The sequence below is a fragment of the Odocoileus virginianus genome, chromosome 26, assembly GCF_023699985.2.
Source record: "Odocoileus virginianus isolate 20LAN1187 ecotype Illinois chromosome 26, Ovbor_1.2, whole genome shotgun sequence".
Classification (NCBI taxonomy): domain Eukaryota; kingdom Metazoa; phylum Chordata; class Mammalia; order Artiodactyla; family Cervidae; genus Odocoileus; species Odocoileus virginianus.
The window spans coordinates 47,697,678-47,723,443 of NC_069699.1; the positions used below are offsets into that span (position 1 = coordinate 47,697,678).

The window sequence follows — 25,766 nt, forward strand, 5'->3', positions numbered from 1 at the left end:
CAGCTGCTCTGCAGTAGGAAGCCAGAGGCTAGGCGGGGCAAGAATTTCCCTCTGGGCTTGTGGTTGTGTTTGACCGAGCAGGACTTCCCTCTGAATACTCACATGGTTGGCTGCTCCACAAGTTAGGCGTGTCATGTTACTTGAGTCTTTAGCAAATGTGATTTCTCCCAATGTGGAGAGCATCCTGCCCAGCCTTGGGTGACCATTCCGAAATCAGCTAAATGCTGGGTAAGGGAATTCCATCTATGTGTTGACCCTTCCCGTGAGATGCACAAAGCTGAGCAAGGGTGTCTTCAGAAAAGGGCCCTACCCCAACCCTCTGCTGTGAAACATCGTGGCCATTTTTCCTTCCTTCTTCCTCTTGAATTTTCCTTCCTTCCTCCTCTTGAAGGCATGCAGCCTGGAGCTCTGTCCCCAGCTCCATCTAGATCAGCTGCCCCCTAGGTCTGTGGCACAGCCGTCACCCTGGGAATTTCCTTCTCTTCCCTCCTGAGTTGAATCCCTGGCCCTTAAACTCCATGTCTTCCTTTTACTTGATTTACTGACTTGTTTTGTTGGAGCGCAAACAAGTAGCTTTCTCAGAAAGGTATTTGGGAAGTAAATTTTGTGAGACCTTGCATGTCCAGAAATATATATATATATATATTTTTTAATCCTCGCCTTTGCTGGGTGGGTATAGAATTCTAGGTGGAAAGAACATTTCCTTTAAAAATTTCATGACATTGCTCCATTGTTTTATGGCTGTGGGAAAGTCTGTTGTCATTCTGATTTGTTGGTCCTCCTTGAAAGTTGTATTTCCTAGGGAATTCTCTGGCGATCCAGTGGTTAAGACTCTTCACTCTCTGGCTAAGACTCTGGTTTGATCCATGGTCGGGGAACTAAGATCCCACAAACTGTGCAGTGCAGCCAAAAAAAAGTTAAGATTAAAAAAAAAATAGATTTTATCTCCTAGAGGAGCTGGGGGCTTCTCAGGCCTTTTCTCTGGAGAAGCTTTTAGGGTCTTCAAAGTGATGTGCCTTACAGTGGCCTTCTCCACCATCCTGGGTCCTTGGGCTGGGGGACTTTGATCAGGAAACCCTTCTCCAGCAGGTCAGAGAAATTGTCATATATGTTACTTTGTTAAACCACCCCCACCACTGTCTCACCATCAAGTCCTCACTCCTCTCCCACTTTCTGAGATGCTGTTTCTGAACTCCTGGTGACTGTACGTTAGACCTAATCCCTAACTTTGTCATTTTTCCCCTCTTACTTTCCCTTTGTCTCTTTTGGTTCCACTTTCAGGGAGACTTCCTTAACATTATCTGAGAAGTGTTTGGCTGAAGTTTTATACTTTTATGGTACAATTTCCAAATTTAAAATGTCTTATTTTCTGAGTGTTTCAATTTTTTCAAACCCTGTTCTTGTTTTGTGCTTACTATATGGCATTTCGCGTCTCTTTAGACAATAATTGTAAGTTTTTGACATTTCCTTCTGTGCTATGCCCTGTCGTCATTTCTTAAAGTTCCTTTTATTGTGTTTGATTTAGTCTTCTTCTTCTTTTTTTTTTGCCTGGACCATACAGCTTATGGGGTCTTAGTTCCCTGACCAGGGATTGAATTTGTGCCCCCTTCAGTGGAAGCATGGAGTCCTAATCAGTAGACCACCAGGGAATTCCCAGGTCTTCATTTTCCATGTTAGAGGTTTTGCTGTTTCAGTGACCCTGGTCTAATGATGTATCCCTTTGTAAAAAGCAGTGCTCCAAACTCCGCTTGGGTGGGCTGCACCTGAGGATGCTGGGCAGGCACCAGGCAGTTCACAACCTGTCTGGAGGAGGCAGGGAGGGGTCCTGGGGCTCCACTTGCACTCCCAGTGGGGCCGGTCCTCCCCTTTCCAGTCCTCCCCTTTCCTCTACACCCTTGCCCCTTTTTGCCGAGATGCCTGTGCCCAGTTCCTGACTCTCCCAGGTCTGCAAAACGGCTGTGCTCTGGTTGGCCATGGCTTGTGTTTGCTTTTCTCTGAGCCAAGTGTCTGTCATAAAGAAAAAAACTACGGTGACATCACCCATCTCCTGTCCTGTTCCCATCTTCCTGGGGTCTCAGGACGGAGTGGAAATAAATGTGGGTTTAGTTCTCCAGGTTTAGCTAATTTCACTGGAAGTCTTGTTGGTCAGACATGAGCAGAGTGCCCGCTGTCCTGCTGTGAGCATGGGTACCCGCTCCTTCTAGCTTCCTTGGGGCGCTTGCCAAGGAACTGGAGGGCCAGCCCAGCCCTTGCAGGTCTGAAGGATACTGGCCAGGCGGGTGGCCAGCTCTTGGGTGGCCTCCCACCTTTTCCAGGGCCAGAGGCTGAGTTAACCCCAATTTGATCCTAGGTTTTTGATGCAACAAATACCACCCGGGAACGGAGAGCCACCATCTTTAACTTTGGGGAACAGAACGGCTACAAGGTGAGGCCCCCTGGCTTACCTCCTCGGTTGGGCTGTGGCACCTTCAGGCCCCCTGGGGCCCCTTTGTTGGCCTCCTGCTGTGTGCGGGCAGGTGGGCTCCTGAGTGGGTTTGCGATAATGCTTTTCTCTCCACCTGGAGGTTTCTTTCTGGGGAAGTGGGGTTCCTGGTGGGAGAGTCCTGAATGGGGAGGCACCTGCTGGGGTTCCGTGCCCCTTGTCCAGGCCCTCTCCCCAGAAGGAGGGCCTCAGGGCCCTGGTTGCTGATCAGTAGGGCCCTCAGTGGGTAGGGAGCTCCCGGGAGCCAGGCACAGGGCCCTAAATGCGTCTCTGGTTCCTCCCCTCCTGCCTGCCGTGGTCTTTGCTGCAGACCTTTTTTGTCGAGTCCATCTGTGTGGATCCTGAGGTCATAGCTGCCAACATTGTGGTGAGTGGTGTGGTGCGTCTGACCTTGTTGGGGACAGGAATACACCCGAGACGGCCTGTGACAGTGAGGTCCTTCTGCAGGTTGGGCTGTGGCCTGCGCCAACCTTAGCTTGCTTGGTAGTGGGTGGGGAGGCAGTAGATCTCTGGGCTGGATGGTCCTGGATCCCCAGGTACCACTCGTCTGGAGGGCTGTGCATTCCTTCTTCTTCCCTTCTCTTCCCCTCCCTCCTTCCCCTTCCTCCTCCCCTGGATGGTAGGAGACGAGCTTCAGCCCCTAGAGGGAGGGGCAGGGTGGGGAAGGGGTGTTAGTATTTTGAAGGGTAAAGAGATTTGACCCCTCACCCATATTCCCTTTTTATCTGAGAAATGTCTGGGGAGGTAGTTCAGGTGGGGAGGGGCTTCAGGGCCCCTTATCCCTCTGGCCTCACCTCCCCCAGTACCACAAAAATGAGGGACTGTGATCTCAGGATGCCCAGTAATACTCTCTTAGCACTGGTGTGGGAGCTTGGACCAGGGAGCCGCTGGCCTCTTCCTAATGGGACCAGCCAGCCCCCTGGGACTGGCCTCCAGCCTCCTCCCCTAGCCCCCTGCTCGAGTTGTCCTCGGTCTCCCCCCTGCCTGGCCTCTGGAGCTGATGTGTCCTTGCTCTGTGCCTGGCTCCGGCAGCAAGTGAAACTGGGCAGCCCTGACTATATCAACCGCGATAGTGACGAGGCCACAGAGGACTTCATGAGGCGCATTGAGTGCTATGAGAATTCGTATGAGACGCTGGATGAGGACCTGGACAGGTGAGCCGGGGCAGCACCGTGTCTTCGGCTGTGGTGGGGGTGGGTTTGGACCGCTGGGCTGCCTCCCATGGCTCCCCAAGGTGGTGGCTGAGGGCCCACCCCAGCAGGCAGAGATGCTCTTCCCTTTTGTGTTTCTTTCCTCGGGGTGGAGGTCATGGCCCAGAGGTGACTCATAGAACTGCAGTTGGTTTATCTGAAGCTCTGAAAGTCAGAATTTTCTACTATACCATCATAAAATCAAGCCTATTTTCTGTACAGAGGGTCTTCCCATGAGCCATTTGCAAACAGTACATGCTCTTCTTTCCGTGGGTGGTCTGTGTTTTGAGAAGGGGGACGGGGTGCCCAGATCGTACCCATGAAGAGCTGACAGTGGCCAATGCTTCATAGGAGTGAGTTCTGAGTAGGGATAGCAGCCAGCCATTGGCAGGCTCAGATGGTAGATATTTTAGGCTTTGGGGGCATACAGTCTCTTAACTCTTAACTAGCCATCTAGTACTAAAGGAACATATTAAGAAATGGACATGACTGTGTCCCAATAAAACTATTTGCAAAACTAGGCTGAGTTTGACTAACTGGCCATAGCTTGGCAACAACTCCTTATAGCAGAAGTGGGGGGGAGGGTGTTGAAGTGAATAACACTTAAGTAATTAACACCTAAGTAATTAAGTTAATAACTGAATAAAGTATTACACAGTCCTTGTAAGTCATGCCAAAGAGACATGGAAAAGTGTATGTTATGTTGTTGTTGTTCAGTCGCTAAGCCCTTTCTGACTCTTTGCCACCCCATGGACTGCAGCACACCAGGCTTCCCTGTCCTTCACTATCTCCCAGAGTTTGCTCAAGTTCATGTCCACTGAGTCACTGATGCCATCCAACCATCTCATCCTCTGTCACTCCTCCTTTTGCCACACATTATGTAGCATTAAGTCAAAAGGCCAGAATATGAACTTGTATTTGGGTCACTGTGGTTATGTATGAATCTTTAATTACACACCAAGGAAGTCAAGTGACTGTTGGAGAGAGGGTATCTGGGGTGTTTGCGGGACAGTCCCTGGCCTGGCTTTTGGCGCGGCTGGCACTGTTTCAGTGCTGTGCCCCGCCTCTGTGGTTCTGCTGGTCTCCCCAGCACAGCGTTGTTCCTCGTGGCCCTGCTCTCCACGCTGCAGGGCTGCGCTGGTCCAAAGCAGGGAATGTGGCGGAGCTGGGCTTACCAGCTGCTGCCTTTAGTACCATCCACCTGTGCTGCTTGTCTTGTCTACCTGCTGCCTGGCATGGGATGGCATGGGCGCTGGGCACACACAGATGACCTGGGCTGGATTCTAGGGGGAGGGTTCACTGGGGGAAGGAAAGGCCAGGCCAGGCCCATGGATGGCTGACCAGGAAGACTGGAGGGGAAGTGTGTTTGCCAGCTACTGCCATCAGGTCAATCATGGAAAAAACTGTCTCCTGTTCACCCTGCAGACAGTGCGTTGAGAGCTCAGAGGTAGGCAAGAGGGGCCCCGGGGACGTAGAGCAGCGATGAAAGTCCGGATGTGGTAGGACCGACCCCTCTCTCTGGCTGTCACCTCTTGGGAGCATGCTGAGCGTGGGGCACCTCTCACCGGCTTTGTCTGTATGTCACACGTGTCATGTTGCTCCCACCTGTCGCTCGCACACCAGCTGACGGTCCGACGTGTTGTGGTCTCAAGCCTGGCGGGGTCAGAGAGGAAGGGCTCTGGAGCGGGCAGAGCGGACCCTGGAGGACCCGGGTCTCACTCGCCTCTCCCTGCCTTCTCTGGAAAGGGATCTATCCTACATTAAGATCATGGACGTGGGGCAGAGCTACGTCGTGAACCGCGTGGCTGACCACATCCAGAGCCGCATCGTGTATTACCTCATGAACATCCACGTGACCCCCCGCTCTATCTACCTCTGTCGGCATGGGGAGAGTGAGCTCAACCTCAAGGGCCGGATCGGCGGGGACCCAGGGCTGTCCCCCCGGGGCAGGGAGGTCAGTGTACATGCTTGTGTGTGTGTGTGTGCACATGCATGCATGCTCGTGTGCATGTGCACATGTTGGTGAGGGACTCCAGCTAATGCGCAATCCAGTCTGGAATGTTCCTATTACATAGCGAAGGTCACCAGGCAGATGCCCAGATCTCTGGCTTCCATAATAGCTGTCGCCAGCTGAGCGCCTGTCCCTGGAGTGGGACACTGTGGGAGTGAGCTGAGTGCCCGCAGTGTAGGTGATCCTCTGCCACAGTCCAGGGAAGAAATCGAAGCCTTGCTGGGAAGATGCTCCGGCCTAGGCATGTGGTTGGGGTTGGGGGGCAGCACTGGCGGGATGAGCCGCAGCTGGAACTACATTCAGGGTCTGGGAAGAATGCACAGAGACAGCACTTAAGGGAGTGGGTGTCATCGAGAATTAATTCGTGGTTTTCGTGGGGTTTTTTTTTTTTTTGCCACACCAGTTTTCTCTGAGGCTGGGCCCCGTGGACTCTTTGCGGGCAGCCCAGGACCGGTCCATCTGAATTTGCTTCTGCTATGTTTCAGTTTGCCAAGAGTCTGGCCCAGTTCATCAGGGATCAGAACATCAAGGACCTAAAGGTCTGGACAAGCCAGATGAAGAGGACAATCCAGACGGCCGAGGCCCTGGGTGTGCCCTATGAGCAGTGGAAAGTTCTCAATGAGATTGATGCGGTAACTGATGTCTCTTCCCTCCCCCGCCCAGGTCTGGGCACAGCTGTGCTCACCCCGGGTGACGATGTTGAGGGTCAGAATGACGGTGTTGAGGGTCAGAAAGAATTTTTTGTTTAACATGTCATCATTGACTATGGTTTTGATTCATCCCTCCCTCCCTCCTTCCCTTCTTTTCCATGTAACTATCTAGACGTACATGGTGAAGATATGATGTATGCATATGTTGTGAAATAACTGTCACAGTAAGTTCAGTTAACATCCATCACCACATAGTTACAAACTTTCTTTCTCTGGTGATGAGAGCTTTCAAGACATACTCTCTTAGCAGTTTTCAAATATATGGTACATATTGTTAACTATAGTCACCATGCTGTACATTACATTCCCAGGACTTATTTATCTTATAACTGGAAGTTTACACCTTCACCCACTTCGCCTTATCAGCTGGCTTCTCATCCCTTTAACTTCACTTTCAAATCAACAAAACCTCCAAGGGAAAAATGATGCCATATATCTGGTTCATCTTTTCGGATTTCCCTTCACTTCAGGATTTTGGCCCCTTAGGTCTTTTTTTAGATAAGTGATTTTCTTTCCTTTTTTTTAAAAAAGAGATATTTCCTTTTTTCTTTGATTTTGTATTTTTGTCTGCACTGGGTCTTCGTTGGGCTTGTGGGTGTTCTCTGTTTGCGGAGAGCGGGGGCTCTTCCCCAGCTGTAGGGCTCAGGCTCCTCATTGCAGTTGCTTGTCTTCTTGACGATCATGGGCTCCAGGGCGCTCAGGCTTCAGTAGTTGTGGCACGTGGGCTCAATAGCTGTGGCTCACAGGCTTGGTTGCTCTGGAGCATGTGGGATCTTTCCGGAACCAGGGATCTAGCTGGTGTCCCCCTGCATTGCACGGTGGATTCTCAACCACTGGACCACCAGGGAAGTCCCTCTCAGGTCTTCTTTGCCTCAAGGCTCTGTGATGATATCAAACAGATGTATCTATTTGTTTCTGTTTGGCTTTTCCAGTAGTTCTCAGGGGGAAGGTTAGTCTAAAACAAGCTAGTCTACCATTGCCTGATGTGGAAGTCTCTAAGATCAAATTTGAATCTTACAGAGATCACCCCACATGATAGAATTGTTTTGTTGGGATGAGGTGGGAGGAAAAGCTGGAGGAGGGAGACTAGTTAGAGGTGCTTGATGTGTCCTAATTAGGTGATGAATCTGGAATTTGGGTGGTGGCAGTGAAAGAGGAAGAGAGGACTGGGGAGTGTTGTTGTTCATTTATTTATCACATATTTATGTGAGCCTGTGCTATGCTAGGGTTTTCCAGGTGGCGCTAGTGGTAAAGAACCTGCCTGCCAATGCAGGAGAAATAAGAGGCGCAAGTTCAATCCTTGAGTCGGGAAGATATCCTGGAGGAGGGCATGGCAATCCACTCCAGTATTCTTTCCTGGAGAATCCTGTAGACAGAGGAGCCTGGCGGGCTACAGTCTATGGGGTTGCAAAGAGTTAGACATGACTGAAGCGACTTAGCACACACACGTACCCTATGCTAGGAACTGGGCCAGATGCCGGGGACCTAGATATGGGTGAAGAGATGGAGGCTGATGATGCCCCACAAGGGATGTAAAAAGGAAAAACGCATCCAGGATGGCTCCAGATTTCCAGCCACTGGGAAGGGTTCTAGGGCAGGGAAGGTGAGCTCACCTGAAGGCACAAACCATGTCTACTTTATTCACCACTTCGTAGGGGCCTCGGTAAATAGAGGAAGATGTGGAAGATGTTATGTTCTTGGGAGATGTTCCACGGCAGATACCCAGAAGGCAATCTGATCTCCAAGGAGAGGTGGGGCTTGGGTTTATCCACCACAGACATGGTGCTTGAGACTGTGGAATGGATCAGGTGGCTGAGGGAAGTGAAGTGGGACCCAGGACAGAGCCCAAGGGAGCCTTGGTGTGTAAGGGGCTGTGGAGGAAGCTATGGATAGGTGTCTGATGAGGTGGAAGGCAAACCAGGCTGATGAGGGTCATGGGACTCAAGGCAGAGAGGAGGAGGCCATGGTCAGTGGGGTGAGATGCCATAGGAAAGGGCAATGAGGCAAATCTCCAAGCTGACCGTTGGGATGTTGTAACAAGACCACTGGGACTCTTGGCATGAGCCTCGTGGGCTGTTGCCCAATGGGACAAGATGGGGAAATGAGTGGGAGGCAAGAGGCTGAGTCAAGGGACACTTGGCCATGTGTAAGCTGATGGTGAGAGGCTGGTAGAAAAGGAGGGAATGAGGACAGGAGACCCTGAGAGATGGCAGTGAGAGAGTCCATGCCTATGCAGTTGATAAGAAGTCCGGGGTCCCTGAGGAGAGAGGGGTCTGGGGTTCTCAAGGAGGAGGAAAGGACAGACTTTTTTTTTCTCTACATTCCTTAGTCTTAGTCACATAAAACTTTTTTTTTCTTCCTTTAAGCCTGGAAACTGATGATTATACAACTCAGTTTAAACTCTTTACTAGGGATTATATGACAACAATGTATCCTGTTTGAGGACAGTTTCTCCTTCCTGAAAACCTTCTGACTAATCCTGATATTTTCAAATATATATTATGGGAGTGGGTCTGGTAGGATCTTTCTATTGTTAAATCCTAATCCTTATCCTAAAATGTGGGAGTGAGTCTGGTAAAATTTTTTAACCTTGAGACATTCTTTTGCTTTACTGTAATAACTAATTTAAAAAGTATATAACTCCCTTGCTAACACTAGCGAGGGGGCATTCTCCATCCCCCTTCTGATGTCCAAGTCAGAAGCTTTCTCAGTCCCTTTTCTTACTTTAGTAAAACTCTGCTACACAAAAGCTTTTGAAGGATCAAGCTTGGTGCCTGGTCCCAAAGCTAAATCTTCAGAGATCACGAATCCAGCATCGTTCACCGTAAGCTATCAGCAGAGGCTCAGTTTCTAGGATATCAGGAAGGGAGAGGGGTGCAGGTGGTCAGAGTCCTGTCTCAGAACCTCATGGAGGTTTCACTCAGGAGTGAAAGGAAGGAGAAGTTTCCCGGGGGAGTTAGCCAAGGCGGCCAGGTGGCTGGTCTGGAGAGTTTCTTTGGTGCTGTTGTCTGTGTCCCGGAGGTGGTCCTCCAGCCCCCAGCAGGTGGATGCAGTTGTGGAAAAGGCAGAACGTTCATTCAGCATGCGAGCTTGTTCCATTGTGTCCTCGTGGCTGAGATGGAAGCAAGTGGGACAGAGAAGGTGAGGAGAGGGAGGAAGGTGATGAAGCCACATGCCATGGAATCCCTCCCTGCTGGGAAAGATGGGGGATGGGAATGGGGGCATCCATGGCATTGTGAGACGGGAGAGGCCATAGGCCCAGCATTCCTATGGGGTGCCGGGCCAGGGAGGCTGACGCTGGGCTGTTAACAAGGACAGCTCCCAGAATTCCATGGTGGTCCAGTGCGTACGACTGTCAACTTTCACTGCAAGGGGACATGGGTTCAGTCCCTGGTGAGGGAACTAAGATCCTGCAAGCTGCACAGCATGGTCAAAAAAAAAATGTAGAAGCCAGTCACTGATTCTGCCCGTATTCTACTCCAGGGAAGGGGATTAAATAAGAGCTTGACTCACTGGGAGTCATCTTAGGGTGTGTCGTGTGCCCACTCCCTCGTATCTACCATCAAGCTTTTAGGGTACAGGCAGGCCTTGTTATATTGTACTTTGCTTTATTGCACTTTGCAGATACTGTGTTTTTTACAAGTTGAAGGTTGATGGCAACCCTTTATCCAGCAAGTCTATTAGCTCCATTTTTCCAAAAGCATTTGTTCACTTTGTGTCTCTGGGTCACATTTTGGTAATTCTTGCAGTATTTCAAGCTCTTCATTATTATATTTGTTATGGTGATCTGTGACCAGTGATCTCTGATGTTAGTACTATGACTTCTGAAGTCTTGGATGATGCTTAGCATTTTTTTTTAGAGATAATTTAATTTTTAGTTAAGGTATGTACATTGTTTAAAACAGAATGCTATTGCACACTTAACAGTGTATAGTGTAAATGTAACTTTTATATACATTGGGAAACCAAAAAATTCTTGTGACTCACTTTGTTGCAGTGATCTGGAACCACACCCATAGTATTTCCAAGGTATACCTGTAGTAGCTATTTTATCACTTCCTATTTGTCTCTCCATCCCTGAGTCATCTGGACAGTTTATTTTATTCAAACTTTATTTCTTCATCAGAGTAAGTTATATATTAGAACCTAATGGTAGAGTCATCTCAGTGTCAGGTGTTATTACCTCTGTTCCCATCCTTTGATATTGCACAGTTTTTATTCTTAATTAGGTGTGTCAGAGATTAGTCACTTATTGAAATTTTTATTTCCGAAGAACCAGATCTCAGATTGTATCAGTTCTATCCTTTTTCTATTTTTTAGTTCATTTATATCTTGCTTTTATGTTATTTTCCTTTACTTACTTTCCTTCAAGTAAGTTTTAAAGTTTATTGACTGAGGCGTTTATGGTCATTCTTTCTTCTCCAATGATGAAAGCATTTAAAGTGATTTTTTGGTTATTTATTTATTGGGCCATGCCACTTGGCTTGCAGGATGTTAGTTCTCTGACCAGGGGGTTTGAACCCGGCCCTGTGCAGTGAAAGTGTGAGGTCCTTACTAGTGGACCACTTAGGAATTGCCATGGTTGACTTTACTATGTTGCAATCCAAGGAGGTGACCTGTAATTCAACCTTCAGGAATTTTTAGAGGCTTTCTTTGTTGCCTAGAATATGGTAAATTTTTATAAACATCTCATTCGAAAGGAAGGTCTGTTGCCTGTTAGTTGGATATAGTATCCATTAAATGTCCATTATCCAATTATATGGAAGAATAACAGGTGTGTGTGTGTGTGTGTGTGTGTGTGTGTGTGTGTGAAAGAGAGATAATGAAACTTTCTTTTAGCGTCTTAAATTGAAGTATTCCAGAAGAAATGAAATTATGTCTGGCATTTTCTTGAAAGCAATTTCTTTCAAAGCCATTTCTTCAAAATTGGCTATAGAGAAGGAAACAAGTATAAGTTTAGCTGAAACAAGATTAGCTTTCTGGTATTAACATTTATGGCTAAGAGATGCATGCGTGGGTGTATTCATTTCATCTTCTTTCATTATATCATTCAAATTTTCTGTCGTTTTTTGGTCTATTTGATCACCATAAATCAATAGTTGTTAAATATACTCATTATAATTTTGCTGATTTTTCTTGCATTTTCAACAATTTTATTTTACCCTTTTTCTGTATATAAAGTAATTTAGAGTTCATGACTTAAGAATTTGTAGGACATAAAGAGAAGCAGATGGCCACTCCAATTAGGTTAATTCAGGGAAGATTTATAAAAGAATTTATTATTTATAAAAAGATTTATATGTACTGTTTTGCAAAGATAATGGGCAGGATATAGAAGCCTTGAAACAGCAGGGACCATTGCTTCCCTTGGGCAGAGGAGAGAGAAGATACAGGATCCTGGGGGCAGGGAGCAGTGAGTAAAGGGCAACCTTGTGGGATGGGCCTTGGGTGAGGGCCCAGCCTGCTGAAAGCAACTTCTGCAAGAGGGAGTCAGAATAAACATCTCAGCCTGACCCTCCTCCCTCCTGTGACCTCTTACCAATGTTCCCCACGGCCTAGCTCAAAGAGAAACCAGTGGCCATGGGAGCCTTGTCAGTGTGCCCACAGAGGTAGGTCTCCTGGAGCAGAGAGCAAGTAGAAAAGTCAAAAGATGTGGAGTGGCAAATGAGAGGAACCAGCAGAGCCTTCCTTCTGTTTGAGCATTTCAAAATGCTGTTCCATTGTCTTCTGGGTCATGTTGTTTCTAGCAAGAAGTTTGCTGTCATTCTCATCCTTGTTTTATATATAATGTATCTTCTTTTACTCTATTTTCTGTTTATTATTGATTTTAAGTAATTGGGTTATGATATGCTTTGGTATGTTTTATTTCATGTTTATCCTGCTGGAATCCATTGAGATTCTTGGATTTCTGGGTTTCTAAATATGAAATTTGAACAAAAAAAATTAAGCCATCTTGTCTTCAAATAAATTTTCTGCCACCCTGTCTCCTACTGTGGACTCCAACTACATGTATGTTAGACCACTTGGTATAGTATATACAACCTCTGGGATAGTTGCACAGGGCATCGAGTTTCTGTTCATTGTTTCTCAGTCTCTTGTTCTTTCCGAACTTCCATTTGGGTGGTTTCTATTGCTGTGTCTTCAGGTTCACTTAGCTTTACTTCTGTTTTTATTAAACTCATCCAGTGAGCTTTACATTTTAGACTTCAGTTTTGTCTTTTGTGTGTCTTCTATTTCTTTCCTTGTGATGTTCTGCTCTGCAGTCCAGGAAGTGCCTGTGCAGCAAGTTGCAGGAGTGGTAGGCCCCTTGTGGCCCTTTTGGAGGATCATAGCCCTGCTCTGCCTGTTGTCTCAAGTCTACAAATGATTGTTGCATAATTTTGTCCATTTTCATTTTTTTGAATTGTTCATGTTAGACCCAGAGCAGATGTGGTACCAGTTACTCCATTGTGGCTCAGCCTTCATTTTGGATAGTTACTGTCTACTATAATATACTTTTTACATGGATTTATACTTTGACCAATTTGAATATTATCATTCTGATGTTTTTTTTTCCTTTTTTTTTTTTTTTGTAAAATACAAATAACATAAAATTTATCATCTTAACCACCTTTTAAAATTTATTTTGGTTGTGCCATGTGGCATGCCAAATCTTAGTTCCCTGACCAGGGATCAAACCTGTGCCCCATGCAGTGGAAGTCTTAACCACTGGATAACCTGGAAAGTCCCAGTCACCATTTTTAAACACACAGTGCAGTGGTATTATGTACATTCATAATATTCAATCATCACCACTGTCCATCTCCAGAATTTAAAAAACATATATTTATTTTATTTTTATTTAATTTGGTTGCACCAGCTCTCAGTTGCAGCATGTGGAGTCTTTAGTTGTGGCATTTGGGATTTAATTCTCTGACCAGGGCTTGAACCCGGGTCTCCTGCATTGGGAGCACAGCGTCCCAGCCACTGGACCATCAGGAAAGTCCCCTCCAGAACTCTTCATCTTGAAAAATGGAAGCTCTGTACCCATTAAGCAATAACCCCCATTTTTCCTCCCCACTCAGCCTCTAACAACTACCATTCCCTTTTCTGTCTCTGCGATTCTGTCTGTATGATTTTTCTGTCTCTGAGTGATCTATCACATAAGTGGAATCATGTATTATTTGTCTTTTTGTGACTGGCTTCTTTCTTTTGTCATAGTGTCCTCAAGGTTCATCCATGTTGTAGCATATGTCAGGATCACATTTTAAAGTTTGATTATGGTTCCACTGTATGTACTTACCACATTTTGCTTATCCACTCATTTTATCTATGAACATTTGGGTGGTTTCCACCTTTTAGCTATTGTGAATAGGGCTGCTAAGAACATGGGTGTATAAATATCCCTTTGAGACACTGCTTTCATTTCTTTTTGGTACATATGTAAAAGTGGAATTACTGGATCATATGGTAATTCTATTTTTATTTAGTTGAGGAACCGCTGTATTTTTTTCCTCAGCAACTCCACCTTTATTAATTTCTACCATCAGTGTATGAGGGTTCTAATTTCTCCATATCTGTGCCAACACTTGTTATTTTTCTGGTTTTTTTTTTTTTTTTGTCAGACCTGATGAGTATGAGGTGGTATCTCATTTTGGTTTTAATTTGCCATCCTTGCTTTTCGTCCATATTTTTTGGCTATGCTTACTCCCTTTTATTATTTTTAAAAAATCTATTTATTTTTGTTTGCACTGTGTCTTTGTTGCGGTGCCAGCTTTCTCTAGTTGCAGTGAGTGGGGGTTCCTCTTTGTTGCAATTCTCGAGCTTCTCATTGGGGTGGCTTCTCTTGTTGCTGAGCACAGGCTCTAGGGTGCACGGACTTCAGTAGGTGCAGCACATGGACCGCAGTTACAGTTCCCAGGCTCTGGAGCGCAGGATCAATAGTTGTGGTGCCTTAGCTGCTGGTAGCTTAGTTGCTCTGCGGCATGTGTGATCGTCTCAGATCAGAAATTGGACTTGTGTCTCCTGCATTGGCAGGCGATTCTTTACCACTGAACCACCAGGGAAGCCCCACTCTCTTTTATTTTTAACCTCTTTTGTGTCATTTCTTTAGATGAAAGGACCACATCTTTGGTTTATTTTTTGACCTGAGAACTTTTTTCATTTAGGGATTTAAACCCATTTGTATTTATTATTACAGTTGCTGTCTTTGTCCTTTTTTTTACCCAATGGCTTGCAAATTTCTCTTCATTTTTTCCCCTGTATAAACATTATCTTTTCTGTGATTTGGAAGGCAAGCATTGTTTTTTATTATTCCAATGTTCATTACTTACAGTTTTTCAAAGACATTCTTAAGTAGAATTCTTGTAAATAAAGGAATAACTAAAATATACTTATCAAAATTAGTAACAGGAAAACAATTCTTGACACTATTGGGAATTATGAGGACGTATTATTTCTGTTTGTTTCCATCAGCTTATTTTTTTTTCCATTACTGTCATTGGGCAGAGTATAGCATCATGGTTTTATTTTTTTAATCTGTTTTAGCTCTTCTTTTTTTAAATTGTTTTTAAAATGTAGAGTATACATATGTGTGTGCATGCTGTTGCTTCAGTCATGTCTGACTCTTTGTGACCCTATGGACTGCAGCCTTCCAGGCTCCTCTGTCCGTGGGATTCTTCAGGCAAGAATGCTGGAGTGGGTTGCCATTCCCTTCTCCATGTTTTAGCTCTTTAAAGTTGATGAACTCTTTCAAAAGAGTAAGCAATTTTTTGGACCCATTTTATAGGTCCTTTAACCCATTCTGTGGGCTTTCATCAGTTGTGGTTGGTGGAAGTTTTGGGAGGTTTCCAGCCCCGACTTTTTTCTCATGCAGATAGATAACAGCTCCCTGACTCAGGTGAGAGATCTGATATATACCTTTCAGGGATAAGGATGTGGCTGTAACACTTGGTATTGCAGAGAACCCTTGATTTTTCTTTTTTCTTTGAAGTTAATCTGACTGTTTTCTTACATGCTGTGTATCCCCTTCTTTATCTGTAGTTTGGAAACTAGTCTACTGATAATATCTATGACCTGTTAGTCATCTTTTCATGGTTGTTCAGTTGTTCAGTCACTCAGTCATGTCCAACTCTTTGTGACCCCATGGATTGCAGCACGCCAGGCTTCCCTGTCCTCCTTCATCTGCCAGAGCTTACTCAAACTCATGTTCATTGAGTGGTTGATGCCATTCAACCATCTCATCCTGTGTCGTCCCCTTCTCCTCCTGCCTTCAATCTTTCCCAGCATCAGGGTCTTTTCTAATGAGTCGGCTGTTCGTACCAGGTGGCCAAAGTATTGGAACTTTAGTTTCTGCTTCAGTCCCTCTAATGAGTATTCAGGATTGATTTCCTTTAGGATTGACTGGTTTGATCTCCTTGCAGTCCAAGGGATTCTCAAGAGTCTTCTCCAGCACCACAGTACAAATTATCAATACTTCCACGTTCAGCCTTCTCTATGGTCCAGCTCTCAGACCCGTACAGGACTACTGGAAAAACCACAGCTTTGACTGGACTGACCTTTGTCGGCAAAGTGATGTCTCTGCTTTTTAATACGCTGTCTAGGTGTGCCATAGCTTTTTTTCCAAGGAGCAAGTGTCTTTCAATTTCATGGCTGCAGTCACCATTTGCAGTGATTTTGGAGCCCAAGAAAAAAAGTCTGTCACTGTTTCCATTGTTTCCCCATCTATTTGCCGTGAAGTGATGGGACCAGATGCCATGATTTTTGTTGTTTTGCTTGTTGAATGTTAAGTCAGCTTTTTCACTCTCCTCTTTCACCTTCATCAAGAGGCTCTTTAGTTCCTCTTTGGGGCCGTGGCAATTAAAGCAGAGCCCTACCAACCGAACCTCCAAGGAAATGCCTAAACATTCATATTTCTAGCAACATTGTGTTCATGATGATATATGTATTCCCTAGGATGATAGAGGCTTCTCTACTGTCCTTCATTTCTTTCTGAGCCATCACCCTAATCATTTCTTTTGGCTGCATCTGACTTGCAGGATCTTAGTTCCCTGATCAGGAATTGATCCCAGGCCCTCAGCAATGAGAGCACAGAGCCCTAACCACTAAACCGCCAGGGAATTCCTCCTAATAATGCGCATCTTTTTACCAAATTTCTAGTAACTGCCAGCAATCCTTGACATTCCTTGCCTTATTGGTGCATCACTCTAGTCCCTGTCCCCCTCATCATGTGGCCTTCTTCCCTGTATGTGTCTCCCTGTGTCTTCACATGGTCTTCTTAAAAGGACACCAGTCACTGGACCTCATCTACTTGATTATATCTGCAAAGACAATTTCCAAATAAGGTCACATTCACAGTTCCCAGGGTCGAGGACTTCAGCATGTCTTTTGGGAGAACACATTCATCTCAAAATGGGTAGTTTGTATCTTTGTAAGAATTTTCCCATTTGATCTGAGTTTTCTTATTTCTTGGCATTTTATTGTTGTTCAGTCACTAAGTCATGTCCAACCCTTTGCAAGCCAGGCCCTCTGTCCTCCACTATGTCCCAGAGTTTGCTCAAACTCACGTCTGTTGAGTCAGAAGTGTTCATAACATTCCCTTATAATCTTTTTTGTCTCTATAAGCTTTTTAATAATATGCCTGTTTCATTCCTGGTTTAATAATCTGCACTATCTTTTTTCCTGTCATCCTTGTAAGAGTTTTCTCTTATCTTTTTTGATTTTGTTGCTTTTATCTATTCTCTGTTTTCTATTTCATGAATTTCTGTTTGAATTTGTACTGTTTTTTCCTGCCTGCTTTGGGCTTAGTTTGCTATTTTTCCAGTATCTTAGGGTAGAAGATTTAGATTAGTGATATGAGATCTTTCTGTTTTGATATAGACATTTACAGATACAAATTTTCCCCTTTATATTTCCTTTTTGATAGACAACTTTGCCCAAGACTTTGTCTAGGGAAAACAAACAAACACCATAAAACTCCTGCTTTTTATTACGGGCGTTTAATTGCTTCCTCTCTAGACATGGCCTGTGTGCTGGATCTTGGCTCGAGCCTTGGAAGGAGTGACACTAGTCAGACCACACATTTTCCTGGGCTCTTTGGCTCTGTTTTAAAATGGCATTTGTATAAGAGACTCTATGCTGCAGCCTGAGTGACTCGAGTGAAATCTTACTTAATAACTTGTACAGTAGTCCATGCGCTGCTGTAGCATTTCTAGAGCACAGAAAACAAAAGACACTTTAGAAAAGACACCTAGTTAACATTTCTATGTATATTTTTATGTCATAAACTGGCTGGCTGGATGGATGATGGGTGAGTAGAAAAGACTCGTGACAGCTATTTCCAAGTGCAAGACTGCCCCCTGCTTAGTGTTCGCAGGGCGCCTACTCTTCCCAGCTGGGTTCTAACCTCCCGGCCAGGAGGCCCCCGTGGCCCAGGAAACGCCCTTCCCCGACCCCCGGGCCTGGAGTGGGCGCTGTGATGACTGTGGTATCTCCCTAGGGCGTCTGTGAGGAAATGACCTACGAGGAGATTCAGGACCATTATCCACTGGAGTTTGCCCTGCGAGACCAAGACAAGTACCGGTACCGGTACCCCAAGGGGGAGGTAGGTGGGATCTGGGGGCTTACTCCCTGCCACCTGCTGCCCATCTATGGCCGAGGGCCCTGAGGGGGTCTGCAGCTGCATGGGCAGCAGGAGGGGCTGGGCCTCAGAGGTCGGCCGCCTGGCTGTGTGTGGTCTCCGTCACTTCCCGGCTGTGGCCCAGGCTGCAGGCCCCTCCTTGGGTGGGGGATGGCCAGTGCTGCCCCCGTCTTTACTCTTCCTTCTTGGGCTGACTCCATCCTCCCTGCCGCTCCAGACACCACCCCCAGCCCTGAATCCAGACCTAGGGATTCCCCTTCCCCAGATGAGTCGTGGCCACCACAAGTCACCTGCCCTGTCACCTCCCCTCAGACTGGCTCTTGCTCAGCCCAGGTCCTGGGTAGAGATGGCGTCACCTGGGACTCGTGTGTCTTCTGCTGCTCGGAGGTGACCTGGGGCAGTGGGCAAACAAAAGCACCTCCCACAGACATAGCTTTCTGTGTGTGCATGCATCTGTGTACCCATGTAGGAGCGCCCGGGTGTACACACATCCATGTACCCACACAAGAGCCTCTGGGTGTACACACATCTGCATACCCACGCAGGAGCCTCTGGCCCAAATGCCAGGCTGTGCTATCCTTGGGGACGGGACAGCTCTGGGTAGCATCAATATTTCCCCACATCATACTGTGAGGCAGAGCCCAAATTTAGAAGCAGCCCAGATAACAGTGAAAAGAAACAGAGTAGCTGACTGCTCAGAGGATAGGGCTGGGTCCCAGGCGGGGGTGGGGGTGGGGGGGTGGCAGGAACTGGTAGGACAGTTAGTTGCCAAAAGAATCAATCTAGGATTTCCCCCAGAACCCCCGGGCACCCACACACATCAGGTTGGTGTTATTCCCAATCAAAGTGCGAGCCCAGTGCAGCTCCAAGCTTGAGGCCTTTATTTTTTTTCCCTCTGATAGGACTGCTCACTCTGTGCAAAGAAGGGTGAACCCCCAGGGCTGGGTCTCCTAGTGTAAAGCTCTGAACTTGCTAGGCCCCAAGGTTGGCCCATGGGCCCCTTCATAGCACCTGGGAGGCGTACTGGACTGTGAGGGTTTTTCCTGGGAACTCAGGTGTTCTGACAGGTTGCATTGTGGCACGTTTGGGGGCTGTCTTTCCCCGCCCCCCAAGGCTCATTCTTCGCACTTCATGTACTGTGGGCAGCCAGGAAGCAGTGTCTTTTCCACCAGTCATCAATGGACAGCATGTGAATTCCAGCAGCTGAGGGTTCAGCGAACGGCCCAGAGTAGGCAGGGAGGTGGTCCCTTGGATGCAGCCTGAACCCCAGTCCTGCCCTCTTGATCCTACTGGGACCGGGCCCTGGGATGGGGGAGGTGATCCCTTTGTCGGACTGCTAGTCCTCCCCGACCTCCCAGAAGGGCGAGGCGTTCCAGGAGAAGGTAGCCCCCTCCCCAGGTCGTGTCCATGCCTATGCCCGGGGCTGGGCTGAGAGATGCCTCCCACTTGCCCATGCAGTCCTACGAGGACCTAGTCCAGCGACTCGAGCCTGTCATCATGGAGCTGGAGCGGCAAGAGAACGTGCTGGTCATCTGCCACCAGGCTGTGATGCGCTGCCTCCTGGCCTACTTCCTTGACAAGGCGGCAGGTGCGGACACGGCCCCCACCGGGGGAGGTGGGGTGTGTGAGAGATCGTGGGGGACTGTCACCTGCTCCTCCGTGATGCCAACCCTCCTTGCCTGTGTCCGCAGAGCAGCTGCCCTACCTCAAGTGTCCGCTGCACACGGTCCTGAAGCTGACCCCCGTGGCTTACGGTAAGGGAGCTCCCCGCACGCTGACCTGGTGGCCAGCCTGGCTCTCTGCACGGTTCCTTGACTGTCTGCAAACCCCTCCCTTGAAAATTCTATTAGAAGCTCATTCCTCCTGCCGCCACCCCACCACCTTTTCCTGGTTTGCTTTTTGTTTTCTATATATCACAAATAATGCTTTTAATTATTTCAATTCTCACAGCACTGACATAGCAGAAACTGCCAAATCCATGTTTTTGTTTTGTCGCTAAGTGCTGTCTGACTCATGTGATCCCATGGACTGTAGCCCACCAGGCTCCGCTGTCCATGGGAATTCCCAGGCAAGATCCAGTGTGCTTTTTTTTTTTTCTTGGAAGGATAACACCCCAGTTTGCTTTTTAATTTTTTTAATTCCTGTGGCCACAGGAGGCCTCCCTGGTGATATTTCCTTAACCATCACCCAACCACAGGAAGGGCTTTTCTACTGGTTTTTCTAGAATCCCCCACAAAGCCCCATGGCACCCAGTACCTGAACCTTAGAATTTGTACTTCTGCCTTGGGCTCTGCCAGCGGAGGCCTCGGGCAGCTTCCTAACCTCCTTGGTCTTGATTCCTCCCCTTCAGCACTGGGAGAGGCACCCCCATACCTGGTTGGGTCCTTGGGGCAATAATTGCAAAGCTCAGTGTAGCTGATGTAATTATAATGTATGTTAATCTCCTTGTCCTCCTTTGCACTGAGCGCCTGGTATCATGGTGATTTGGCCTCGTGTGTGCGACAGGGCTGGGTATGGTGGTTTGGGGGCCCTGAGAACTGTGCATAATGACCCCTCACTGAGCTCGGCTTGTTGCTCCTCAGAACACCCTCAGACCCCGAGGAAGGCCTCTTGTCCTCAGCGTGGCTCTGCCTGGTGCCCGGACTCCTTGCTGAGTCTGCGCTGGGCAGTGGCATGGAGGCTTGGGCCTGACAAGGTGCCTCATCCTTCCCCAGGGGGCCCCCAGAAATGCCTAAGCTGGGAGGTCTGGGGTAAGGCTGAGGCTATGCTCCGTCCCCAGCACCCCAGGCTGTCTCCTGGGAGAAGCTTCTACCTGTGGTGCAACTGCCTTTCAGGAGGGGAAATGGATGTGCGTCTTCCCTTTGGCAGGTTGTAAAGTGGAGTCCATATTCCTGAATGTGGCAGCCGTGAACACACACCGAGACAGGCCTCAGGTAGCAGCGGGGTTACTGCTGGGGTGGTGGGATGTTCCTGGGGGTCCAGACACAGCCAGCGCCGCGGCCAGGCCCAGCTGGGGGCCTCCTGAGTGAACTGGAGTTCTCTGTTGGTTTCGGCGGGGGCGGTGATGGTTTCAGGACATGCCGGGGGCCCAGGGCCCCAGCCCTCAGGGGACAGACCAGCTGCAGACCAAGAGATGCCCACAGGCTGCTGGGACCATATCTGTCACCTGCCCACTGACACCGCCAGGAGGAGGGCACTCCCAGGAGCTGGTCCCCTTCCCGCCCCCCTAATGAGGATATAATCCCCAGCTAGGTGTGTCTCCCCACCTGACCCAGACCTGAGGCAGGAGGAGGGGATGGCCTCACTCTGGGGAACCCCTGACCTGCCTGCAAGAAGCAAGCGGTAACTGGAGGGGTCCTCCCCCTCCCACCTTTATTCTGGTGTCTGTCCACCCACCACGTGCCAAGCGACTCTTGACCCCCGGCTCTTAGGAAAGGCCGGGCTGTAAGTCCTGCAGCTGGGGCTCCTCAGGGTGAGAATGTGAGTCCAGCAGCCGCAGTGATGAGCAGAGCAGACAGCAGTGTCTGTCTCTTCTTGGCACAGGGTCAGTGTTCTATGTGTCTATTTTTGTGCAGAATGTAGACATCTCTCGGCCTCCGGAGGAAGCCCTCGTCACGGTCCCGGCTCACCAGTGACCGCATCTTGTCCACTGTGACCCCCAGGCGGGCGTCGATCCCTGTGGAGGGCAGTCATTCCAGGCCCACTGGTCTGTGTGTCAGTCACCGCCCAGGAAACGCCCTCAGAGCCATGATTGGCTGGTGGCACCCAGAAGCCCCGCCCCAGCCCACCTGTTTCCTTGTTGGCAGCCACAGGGCTGTATACGTGGTGTCTGACCTGCTGCTGAGCATCGCTTGGCCTGAACGCGTCTGCCCCCCGGCCGGTGAGAGGGCTCCCACACCTGCTCCTCCTGTTCTCTCTCACCGGCCGGGGCGGGCGCTTGTGAAGCATGAAACCCCAAAAATGTGAAACGGAAAGCACTTGCTGTGATGTTTTCAGCCACCAAGGCTGTGCTGCCTGGGTGGACCTGGGGACTCTGCCTGGGTTCTGCTGCCCTTTCTGCAGTCACTTCTGGAGCCAGAGGCAAGATCTTCAGGGAATCCTGAGCTGCTTCTGCCTCAGTCAGCAGGAGTAAACCCTCTCCAGCCCACCCCACCAGGAGCTGAAGAGCCTCCACCACGGCAGGCAGCCCCCTCCACGGGCTAGACCCTGGGGTCCGTGCGTCTGCATCGGCAGACGCTTGGGAAAGCAGTGTGTTCATTTCTGCACATGGGGGTGCCCAGAAACACACAGGGAGGGGGGCATTGGTGGTTACCCTTTCCCAATGATGCCTACACTGGAATACTTGTGGGAGCCGGTGGCCAAGGCCACCCCTGCCCCAACTGCTCTCATGGTGCAACGTGTAAGATGGTGCAACACATCAAGACATAAGGACAGAGCTGTTGTACGCATCCCTCTTCCCAATGCTCGAGGGAGAGGCTGCCCTCTTTCGCTCCCAGCTGTGCCACCGGCTACCTCGAGTGCTGCTGCCGGTATCCACGCATGAGTATACACCAGTGGCCACACCTGCATTTGCTGTGAAGGATTTGGAAAGCCTGTCCTGGCATTCATTGACTTCTACCTGGGGGATGAAGCCTGGGAATGGTGGGAGCCGGAGTCAGCCCCTGGTCTGGGATGATTTTCCCAGCCACGTCATCACTTTTAATTCTTGTACAAAAGAGCCTGATGAAAATGATCTCGGGAAGCCTGCCATCACGCCCCTGAGTTCTCTGGAGCCCAGAGAGGTGGGCTGGGGCAGTTGATTCCAGCTCCATTTTGTAGCTGGGAGAACAGACTGGCCAGCATCTTGTGAGGCTGGGTGAGAAAGTGTGTGGATTTGTAGTTGGATGTGCTGCTCTGGCCAAACCCCGGGTGGGGAGATGCCCAGGACAGGGCTGTGGTGGGACACTCCATTGGAGCCCCGAGTTCCTTAGACCTGGGGCCAGTGGGCCACTTGCTGTCTTTGGGACTCGGGGACTGCAGCCTTTGTTTCTATGGCAGCCTTGGTCTTGGTGACTTCCGGCCAAGTTTACTTGTTGCCCATAGTGGGTCCCTTTTCAGTGGCATGTCCATCTAGATGTCACCACCTCTCCGGGACCTCAGGCTCACTGAGGTGAGACCAGCGAGACCTCTTCTCTCTGTTCAGAGGGCTGCCAGGGCCAGATGTGTCACAGGATTGGGAGGGGGCAGAGGGAGGTCTGGGATCCCAGCAGGGGCTCACCCCAAGCCGGTTCTCTTTCTGGGCAGCATCCACCTGGCCAGCTGCCCGCTTACAGCCGGGACGGTCCATGTGGTCCTATTGCAGACATTTTTCCTCCTCGTCCTGGAATGGATGTTGTTGGAACTCAGCCACTCGTCACACTGTGTCCAACATTCTCTGCAATAAATACTTAAAAAAAAAAAAAGAAAGAAAGAACACCCTAATGCTGTGTCTTATGGCTAGGTCTCCCTTGGTGAGGTATTCTTTCTAGCAGCTTACAGACTCCCATGCTGCGCTCTCTCCCAGAAAGTCTGGGTGGGACCCTTCGTCCAGCTCCCACTGCCATGCCTACCCATCCTGGGAGCAGAAACTGTTCTGCCCTGGAGTGAGCCCTGGGCAGGGCCCGAGTTTTCTCTGGGCCAACCCAGGTTGCTGGGCCCTTACCACTGGGTGAGAAACAGACATAGCGGGGATCTGGTGTCCCTAGAAATGTGGGTCCTTAATACTGGCGTCCTTTGGGAGGGGTTGAGGATGGAGGGGGTACACAAGGCTGTGGGTGGAGCACGTTGGCTGGTTCTCTGGTGGTTGTTGCTTCTGGCTTGGGGAAGATGGTGACAAGGGGTACCCTTTCCTCTGCCTCAGAATTTTTTTCCCTTGTGCAATAAAAAAAAATTTTTTTTTTAAAGATTTTGGGCAGAGTAGGGAAAAATATTTTTTTCATGGGGGTATAGTTGATTTATGTGTTTCAGGTGTACAACATAGTGATTCACTTCTGCATATATTCATTCTTCTCCTGATCTTTTCCTATGTAGGTTATTACACAGTGTTGAGAACAGCTCCCTGTGTTCTACAGTAGGTCCTCATTATCCATTTTATATATGGTGCATGTTAATCCCAAGTTTCTAATTTATCCCTCCCTCCCACGCCTTAGGATTTTGTTGGACTTCATATACCTTCTTCCCTTATAGGGCTTCCCTGGTACCTCAGTTGGTAAAGAATCTGCCTGCAATGCAGGAGACTCCAGTTCTATCCCTGGGTTGGGAAGATCCCCTAGAGAAGGGAAAGGCTACCCACTCCAGTATTCTGGCCTGGAGAATTCCATGGACTATATGAGTGGGGTCCAGACATGACTAAGTGACTTTCATTTTATTTATTTACACACCTTCTGCCCCGGGGCTGGGGTATTGACAGCATGGTTCCTCCAGGGACGTGATGAAGCTGGGCGTGGCTGGGTGCCCGCAGTGCCTCTCCTGGTGTGTCAGGGCAGAGGGTGCCTGTGTTACAGCGGATGACGGGAACTAGGCTCAGAGTGATGTCAGCTATGACCATCTTCCTGATATGTGAGGTTACTGTCCCCACCTTGTCCCTGGGCATAGAGTTCCTGGAGTGGGTACCTGACCTCCCTGAAGGGTTCCTAGCACTCTTTTTTTTTTTTTCCCCAAGTTTTTATTGAATTTATTACAATATTGCTTTTGTTTTATGCTTTGGTTTTTTGGCCACAAGGTATGTGGGATCTTAGCTCCCAGACCAGGGATCGAACCTGCATCCCCTATGTTGGAAGGCGAAGTCTTAACCACTGGGCCACCAGGGAAGTCCCCTTCCTAGCACTTTTTGAAGAAGGTTTTGAAGTTTTTAACAGCAAAGCAACCACAGAAGAAATCAAATACAACACTACCAGAATTTTAATTCAGGTCCACTATTCTAACACACACACACACACCCAATCTAGAAAGAGCAATGATATATGGTTATGCTGAAGAATTTTAAGATAGGATCAGAGGGTATTTGAATAGAAATGTTACAAAGACAGGTTTCAACAACATTTGAATTATCTTTATAATCGGCTTGTATATTACACATTAATAATATATAATTATCACCTTTAAGGTGAGTGTTGCCATCTTTGGTTTAGACCAGTCACTATTCATCCCCTGAGGCTGGGCACATTGTTGTTTAAGCAAAAATTGTTCCATTAAGAGTGGAAAATGGCTTTGTGGTAGACCAAAAGTGGTGTCTGCCAAACCCTGGCTAATGGCCACAGGTCCCTTTGGGAAGGCTTGTGAGGAAAGTGCTGGCATGAAGCTGGGCTGTTTTCACAGGGCCCACCTTAACGGGCACCCACCCTGCTCCCTTCAGTGATCTCTGGGATTGTGAACTGATCTGATCTGGAAAATTAGTGAGAGATCCTGTCCTCTGCAGTTAGGTCTCTGGTCATCAGACTTCTGGTTCTTTTGTTGTACTCATCTGGTAGGATTCTACTGGCTCCCCATCAGTTTTGGTCCTAGGGGCCTGTTGATCCTGGCCAAAGGCAGGTGTCACAAATTAAGATGAAGTCATACTGGAGTAGGGTGTGACCCTAATCCAAAATTCCCTAGCACCTTCAGAGACAGCATGGCTTCAAATGTCCAGCCTCCCCAATTATGAGACAGTAAGTTTCTGTGTTTGGAGCCACTCAGAGCCTGGTACTTTGTTATAGCTGCCCTAGCAAATGGAAACTTCTCAGCAATGGACTTCCCAAAG

The 25,766-nt window shown here is 48.3% G+C and overlaps 1 protein-coding gene across 4 annotated transcripts in view; it reads left to right on the forward strand.

Moving 5' to 3' along the window:
• The window catches only part of PFKFB4 (6-phosphofructo-2-kinase/fructose-2,6-biphosphatase 4), a 39,751-nt gene extending 15,825 nt beyond the window's left edge, over window positions 1–23,926 (forward strand). For all 4 annotated transcript variants that reach the window (XM_020915881.2, XM_020915880.2, XM_020915879.2 and 1 more), the window contains exons 5-14: window positions 2,351–2,425; window positions 2,793–2,849; window positions 3,515–3,636; window positions 5,419–5,626; window positions 6,169–6,315; window positions 17,870–17,974; window positions 19,469–19,598; window positions 19,702–19,764; window positions 20,879–20,943; window positions 21,586–23,926. In XM_020915881.2, the coding sequence (XP_020771540.1) occupies window positions 2,351–2,425; window positions 2,793–2,849; window positions 3,515–3,636; window positions 5,419–5,626; window positions 6,169–6,315; window positions 17,870–17,974; window positions 19,469–19,598; window positions 19,702–19,764; window positions 20,879–20,943; window positions 21,586–21,645 (1,032 nt within the window). In that variant the 3' untranslated portion in view covers window positions 21,646–23,926. The remainder of the gene's footprint in view (window positions 1–2,350; window positions 2,426–2,792; window positions 2,850–3,514; window positions 3,637–5,418; window positions 5,627–6,168; window positions 6,316–17,869; window positions 17,975–19,468; window positions 19,599–19,701; window positions 19,765–20,878; window positions 20,944–21,585) is intronic.
• Window positions 23,927–25,766: the final 1,840 nt, after the last annotated feature.